We start from the raw sequence: 8,299 nt of genomic DNA on the forward strand, positions 1-8,299 counted from the left end.
GAAGATGCTTAGAATTATGTGTTACAAGAGCAATCTTTTCTATTAGTCTCCAAAATAAAATGGCCGAAATTAAGTACCTATAGCACAAGTATCACAAGATCAATGAATATCTAAACAAAACAAAATACCTCTGCACATCGAATATGTTATTGATTTTATCACAAACATAAACTAATCTTATTTTGTAGCTTAACTAAAAACGAAATACCTCTGCACATCGAAAACACTTTTGCATTAATAACATATTCCGAAAAGGTACAAATCGGGCTATAATATCCACTTCTATTGCTAAAGAGTCTAGAAACATGTAGATCAGTGACCGTGTTGGATTGCCACAATGTTATCATATACAAAACCAGAAGTATTTGTTGGTACTTCTATTGTCAAACACACAAACATGGGTGAGTTTATAAAAAGGTAAAGGCTTTGTAGTCTTCTATATGGCAAAAAAAACAAGCTGATTTTATAGCTACCTTGATATACTTTTGTGTAAACTCAAAATCGATTCAACACATCAAATAATCTTTATTTTAGAATGGTGTCTAACCCGCCAATTGCACCAAGAAGAACAGCAAAGGATTGCTTAGCAGCTTCAAGAGTTTCCTCATGTAACGGATTTCCAGTGGAATCCAAAGCAGCACCTCCCATCAACTTCTCATTGAACTTATATTCTTCCCTGATTAGATTTCAAAAAAATATTAATAATCATTTTTATCATAAAACTTATTTAACACATACATAAACATATATGCATCGAAGCACCAAGTCAAACCATTAATTCCAAAACTACATATAATATATTATATATAGAGAGAGATATATATAGGAATATAGATTTAGATACATATATATCTTCAGCAAAGGCAACAAGAGTAAGAACCTCTTTGGCAACAAACTGACTTCATGGCCGATTACATCACCAGGATGAAAGGTTATGTTGTAGCTAAACAATCCCTCGTTTCCCTTTTTTAGTTTCTCTGAATTTAAATCAATCCCTTGTTTCCTTTTTTTATAATAAATAATAAAAATTGAAAAAGAGACATACATCAACAAATGTCAGATCTCAAGAAGTTTACCTAAACACACAATAGCATTCACCGTCATTTTTTCATATATACAAAAAACAAAAACCATATCAATTACTAATTAATGATAATAAGAAGTATTCATTAGTAAATAGAGGGAGAGGAGCAAATACCTTGTGGTGGTCGGATTTGGTGGCGATGGTGGAGGTGAACATCGTAGAAGAGGTAAAGAAAATGAGAAGCAGAAAGATGGGGCGGTCGATCTAAATTTTCGAAGGGGAATGAGAAAAAGGGGTAAAAGAAAGATAGAGTTAGTTGGTGAATTTTATTCATTTGGGAAGTGAAAAGACGGATATACAATTATTTTGATTTTGGAGAAAATTTTGGGTGGGATATAATGAAAAGTTAATAGGTCAAGGGAGGGAAAAAAAATTGAAAACTAAATTTTAACAGATTATGACCCATATGTTATGACGCTTCTGAAAACGCATCCTAAATTTACTCGTAATGACCCTTATTTTATGACTTCTCACTTTGCGCGTCATCTATTAGCGTGGGTCACTTTGCGCGTCATCTATGACTTCTCACTTTGCATAATGTTTCTAGCAGTGTTTGAATAATATCCATTTTCAAACCAGACTTATATATATACCATGAGAAATATATATCAACACATAATAAGGGTTCACCAACATAAAAAGGTTAAAAACATTATGCAACTTCCTATAATGTCTAAAATCTTATCAATTATTATCCATTTAGCACTTTACACAAGTAATTCAGAATATTTAATGATACATGAATAGATCTAAATCTAAAGATGACATATAGAAAATCAAGTTACATACAGGACACCAAATTGCATAAAAAATATACATAAATGCAAATTTTCACATGTAAATAAAAGGTTAAAAGGCAATAACAATAAAACGATGAATAAAAAAATTTTACTTTTTATTTTGTTTCATGAGACATGTAAGAATCAAACAAATCTAATATCGAAATGTTTTTTTTTTTTTCACGAGAAGCATGTTTCATTTTTTTTCAATTTGTTATTGGAATCAAACATGGAAACAAATATACACAAACAACATAAGTACAAATATGGATACACAAACAAATCTCACAATTCTTTTTCTTCTCTTCAAAATAATGTTCGAGGGGTGCATGATGTTCAAAATGATGTTGGGGACAATGTAATTGAACGGGTTAGACCAGATGGGAAAAAAGAAGAGTATCGATTTAGTAAAGATCCAAAAGTTATAACTACTATATTTGATGCCAATAGTGATGACGAGGAGGTTGAAAATATATTCGATGAGTCAGGGGCTTATATGGATACGGAAACAGGAGCAAACACTCCTGCTGACCATGTTTCCAATGTTTAATCTTGCCGCATGAAATGTTAGGGGGATGAACCAACCTCCTAAACAAAAAGAGGTTCGTCAGGTGGTGTCGGAGAATCAATTAGCTGTTTGTGCCATTTTAGAGTCTCACATTAAACCGGTTTATGTGGAGAAGCTTTGCTCTAAAGTGTTATGGAATTGGAATTGGATGACGAATGGTAACCTTTGCAACAAGGGTTCGCGTATTATGCTTGGGTGGAATACTGATTTGGCTAATGTTATGCTTCTATCTCAGTCCGACCAGGTAATTCAGACACAAATCTTCTTAAAAGCTGATAAGAGGGTTGTTATGTGTTCATTTATCTATGCCCACAATGTTTATACCCAAAGACGTGCTCTGTGGAATGATTTGGCTAGGCACAAGGTTTTTATTGGTGACAATCCATGGTGTTTGCTTGGAGACTTTAATGAAGCCTTAAATTTGGAAGATAAAGCTTCTGGTCCTTTTAATATAGATATATCTATGAGGGAGTTTAAAGAATGTGTCGATAATATTCAAGTGATGGATGTGAATAAAGTGGGTCTTCATTATACCTGGACTCAAAAACCAAGAGGTGTTAATGGTGTCTTAAAGAAGATTGACAGGATTATGGCGAACCTTGTCTTTAATCACGTTTTTGTTGGAACAACGGCAGTGTTTCAACCCTATCATAATTCTGATCACTTTCCAGTTGTGCTCAAAATACCGATGCAATCTAGGTTTAAGCCAAAACCTTTCAAGTTCTCAAATGTTCTTGTGAAAAATCCCAAGTTTCATGATATTGTTTTGGATACTTGGAGTATGGATATTGTTGGTGTTCCTATGTATCGTGTAGTCAAGAAATTAAAGGCTTTAAAGAAGCCATTTCAGAAGCTTTTGTTTGATGGCGGGAACATACATAATCTGGTTTCTCTATTGCCTGTGGATTTAGATGAGGCACAAAAAGCTCTAGATAAAGACCCGTTTAATACTATACTTAGAGAGAAAGAAGCTTCATTTTTGCAAGCCTTCAATGAAGCTTTGTTGAATGAAGAGAGATTCTTAAAACAAAAGGCAAAGATTGAATGGTTAAAAGTGGGGGATTCTAACTCGGCGTAGTTCCATAAGGTTGTAAAGAGCCTAACTGCTCGGAATATAATAGATTCTGTTACTGATTCTGATGGCAATATTGTAGATGGCAATGACCTACATTCGGCTTTTCTTAATCATTACATGGATTTTCTTGGAAAACCGAGTATAACTACTCCTCTTACCTCTGATTTGTTTCAAGTTAAACTAGCATAGGAAACAGCTGATTATATGGTGCGAGAGATTAGTAATCAAGAGGTCAAGGAAGCTATGTTCTCTATGGGTAATGATAAATCTCCAGGACCTGATGGTATTTCTGCAATGTTTTTTAAAGAAGCTTGGAATGTGATTGGTTTTGATGTTGTAGATGTCGTTAAGGATTTCTTCCGCTCGGGGAAATTGTTAAAAGAATTAAATCACACAATTATTTCACTTCTCCCGAAGGTTAAAAACCCTTCACTAGTGACTGATTATAGACCCATTTCTTTGTGTAATGTTCTTCTGAAGTGTATCACAAAGATTATAACTAACCGGATTAAAAATTCGCTTGGGGACCTTGTTAGTGTTAACCAGTCAATCTTTATTCCCGGTAGAAGAATTTCCGATAATATCCTCCTGACACATGAAATCATGCATAACTATCATTTAGATAAAGGTAGACCTCATTGTGCTTTTAAGGTTGACATACAAAAAGCTTATGATACCGTTGATTGGGTTTTTTTGAAGAACATTCTTGTTGGGTACGGTTTTCATGAAAAAATGGTCTCATGGATTATGGAATGTGTTGCTTCTACCTCGTTCTCTATTAGTATTAATGGTAATTTGTATGGATTTTTTAGAGGTAAAAGGGGTTTGTGGCAGGGTGACCCTTTGTCACCTTATTTGTTCACTTTGGTCATGGAGGTTTTGACTTTTATATTGAAGCGTAATGTTGAGCAGTCCGACTCATTCAGGTATCATCTTCGTTGTGATACTCTAAATCTTGTCAATCTCTGTTTTGCCGACGATCTATTCATATTTTCTTATGCTGATGTGGATTCGGTTAGGGTGATATCTAATGCTCTTGATGAATTTAAAAATATTTCTGGTTTGGCTACTAGGATTCCTAAAAGCACAGCATACTTTGCCAATGTTCTTAATCATGTCAAGATTTCTATCCTTCAAATTTAACCATTTCAGGAAGGTAGGCTGCCTATGAAATATCTTAGTGCTCCTTTAGTGTCGACCAGATTAATGGCAAGAGACTGTAAGGAACTCATTGAGAAAATTCAGAAAAGGGTTTTGGATTGGAAAAACAAATTTCTTTCCTTTGCAGGTCGACTTCAGCTTATTCAATCAGTTCTTTCTTCATTATATGTGTACTGCTCTTCTGTCTTTATTCTCCCTACCCGTGTTATTAAAGAGATTGAGCAGATTGTTCGTGGGTTCCTATGGTGCCAAGGTCCCATGAAAAGTGGAAAATCAAAAGTTGCATGGGACTCGGTATGTATTCCTAAAGACGAAGGAGGCTTAAGTATTCGTAGTATGGTTCAGTTTAATGTGGCTTTAATGTCATTTCAAATTTGGAGTATACTAACACATAAAGAATCGTTATGGGTTCATTGAATTCATACATATAAGTTAAGGGGTAAGAACTTCTGGGACGTTACTTGTACTGGAAACATGTCATGGGGATGGAGGAAAATACTTCAGATTCGCCCTTTGATAAGAAGGTTTATGTGGTATAAAGTGGGAGATGGGAATTCAGTGTCGGCTTGGTATGACTATTGGTGTACGCATAGTCCTTTAGCAGAGCATTTAACTGCCAGAATGATTTCTCGAGCTGGTTACAATTGGTCCACTAAAGTTGCTGATCTGATCTCTAATGGCTCGTGGACTTGGCCTAGAAGCTGGAATAACAAATTTCCTAATGCAAGCATACCAAGTATTGATTCTAATGCTAGGGATGTCGTATTTTGGAAAGATAGAAATGTTGTTGATCATCATTATTCAGTTGGATTTGTTTGGGAAGATATTCGTGTTAGGGAGCCTTTGCTTTGGTGTCATGTGGTCTAGTTTAACCATAATATTCCAAAGCATGCATTTCTTCTTTGGCTCGTTATTAAGGGTAAACTGAAAACTCAAGATCAACTCAGATCTTGGGAGCTAAATGGAGTTTCTCAAGACGAGCTTGTTTGTTCACTGTGCAAGATGGAACCTGATTCACATTCACATTTATTTTTTGAATGTTCGTTTAGCAAACAGGTTTGGCTAGAGGTTCAAAGGAAAGCAGCAATCCAACAACTACCTATATATTGGGATTTGATATTGGCGAGTCAAATTTTAGCAAGTGGTACCCGTTCTATGGATAGTATTGTTACAAGACTTGTATTGGCTGCCTCAACATATTTCTTGTGGCAAGAGAGAAACAACCGGTTATTTAAAAAGAAGAAAAGGTCGGAAGCGCAGCTTGGGATGACTATTATTAATACCGTGAGGTTAAAGTTAATGACATTCTGATTTAGGAAGACTAGAAGAGTGGCAATATTCCTAACTGCTTGGGAACTTCCATCTACTTTAGTTAATTTAGCTTAACTCATTTGTATCATGGTGGATGCTTGTATTTGCTAGCTTGTAACTTGACTAAGTAGTGGTAGTTGGTCTTGGTATTTTTATTTTTTATGGTGCACGATGTGCATGAGTATGTAATAGTCGTTCTAGCAACTCAGCTAGACGCCTGAACTTTAGTTGTGGCTAATATAATTCTAACCAGGGAAACCTTTTACCCAAAAACATAAGTACAAATATACACATTCAACAGACATATGAAGTTTCTATTTGCATAAATAAAATAAAAGATAATATAGATATATCATTATTAACCTATCCATAGTTATGACAAAATAAATCAATTTGATATGAAATTCAACATAAAAAACTAGATTATAGATAGCTACCTGATATCTATGAAATAATCGGAGTGCACAATTAAAAATAAAAAGAACCTAGAAGTGATTTTGGGGTTTGTTGGTTTCTATGGATTTTCAAGCTGGGTTAATTTGGGGGATTCAAAGATTTTGGGATTTTAAATGATTTTGGGGTATTTTAGAGGTTTTCAGATTGATTTTGGGATTTTAGGTGGGAGCCAATTTAGGGATCGAAAACTTTATAAATTTAGGGTAAGTGAATTGGGAATTTGAGGATGGAGGGAATATGACCCGCTAAAATATTTTTCGTGACCCGCTAAAACATTTTTGGTGAGCTGCTAATTTTTTTCATCGGAAATTTTTGGTGGGTAGGTTCCTAAATCTATAAAATAAATAAGTAAATAATAAATTATGGTAAGAAAATATCATGTGTCAAAACAGAGGATACTAAAAAGGGTAGTGATTTTTAAACGGAACCAACAGTTCATACACGAATATTTTATATAACTGGACAATAATACCCTTAGACTAAAAAGGAAAAAAAACCCTTTTCTCTGCCATCTTGTTAGCAAGGCATTAATAGGAAGCTTGACTCAAATTTGATGCATCACAATAACCCATTTGAAGAGCTCGTTCATCTCGGTCTATTTTCTTTTTTTGTTTTTCTCAAAAGGTGATTGTATATATTGATATATTATCAATATATGATGATATGTACATATAATACAAAATAAAAAAATTGCACACTGTCAATTCTTGTTACATCTATACGACTCATTCCAACTTTAGTCATCATACAACAACACTTTGCATTCCGAAATATAAGATTCATGTCCTATCAGTATCAAAAACTAAACATTCACAAGAAAGAATCAATACCCATTAAGTCATGTGACCTAATCTATACTTAAAGCCGGCAACTTCCGCCCAAACTCTTAAATATGGGTTATATTGGATGACATTCTTAATTGTTTGGGTGATTTTGGGTGATGTTTTAGATTGTAACGGGTGAGAATGGATAATTGTGCTTCATCTTCAGTTTTGAAATGGGTCAAATTGGGCGGAAGATTAGAAGAGTACGGTTTAATATTCTGTTGGAGTGTGATCATTTTATTATAAATCGCATGTCCGGGAATAATTTAAGCCTACGGGGTCACACGAAATGACACGGTAACTCGATAATATTAATTGATATATTAAAGTAATATATTGATTAGTTTGATCACGAAATGATTAATTAAACATAATTAAAGGGTTAGTTATATTTAATTGATTAAAGAGGAGGATTAAAATGTGAAAATCAAAAAATGGACTTGGACCTAAAGTCCATATTGGGGGACGGCCACATGAAGGCTTGTTTAAGCCTTTATGTTGCTTATTTTCCAAGATATGTTAACCCTAATTAAGCCCTATAAATAGAGGCTTAATTCTTGGTTTTTCATATACTTTTTCACATAAGCAATTCTATCCTTTTTCTTCCTTTCTCTTTGAAGTGTCCGAAATTCCCTTTCTTTAGGGTGTTTCGACTTTCAAGTTTAAGGTTCAAGCAAAAGATTTGTCTGGTTTGTGATCGGGTACTAGCATACGTTATTCGGGGTGTCTAGTATGCGATCGTAGAGGGGTTTTGCTTTAAACCCTAAGCATTAATAATAATCTTATTATTACTATCTTTATTGGAGCTTTGCATAAGGTACACAACTCAATTCTATTCTTTGTTAATTAATTTGATTGCATATATGTTTCGATTTCTTCCGTTGCGTTTACTCGTGTTTATGTATGTTTATGTGCTCATATTCTAACAGTGGTATCACGAGCCACATATGTGATCTATTAATTACAAAGATCAAAACTTGAAGGGGGGTTTAAGGGTTGGTTGATTTTAATTAATTGTTAAATAATTAAAAGGTTGTTTTT

The 8,299-nt window shown here is 34.2% G+C and overlaps 2 protein-coding genes across 2 annotated transcripts; both read left to right on the top strand.

Moving 5' to 3' along the window:
* Positions 1–2,438: 2,438 nt before the first annotated feature.
* Positions 2,439–3,509, top strand: LOC122601187. Its single transcript, XM_043773951.1, has one exon. The coding sequence runs from the start codon at positions 2,439–2,441 to the stop codon at positions 3,507–3,509; it is 1,071 nt and encodes a 356-aa protein (XP_043629886.1).
* Positions 3,510–5,141: 1,632 nt separating this feature from the next.
* LOC122601188 lies at positions 5,142–5,534 on the top strand. The gene has a single exon (XM_043773954.1). The coding sequence runs from the start codon at positions 5,142–5,144 to the stop codon at positions 5,532–5,534; it is 393 nt and encodes a 130-aa protein (XP_043629889.1).
* Positions 5,535–8,299: the final 2,765 nt, after the last annotated feature.

The sequence above is a fragment of the Erigeron canadensis genome, chromosome 5, assembly GCF_010389155.1.
Source record: "Erigeron canadensis isolate Cc75 chromosome 5, C_canadensis_v1, whole genome shotgun sequence".
Lineage (NCBI taxonomy): Eukaryota > Viridiplantae > Streptophyta > Magnoliopsida > Asterales > Asteraceae > Erigeron > Erigeron canadensis.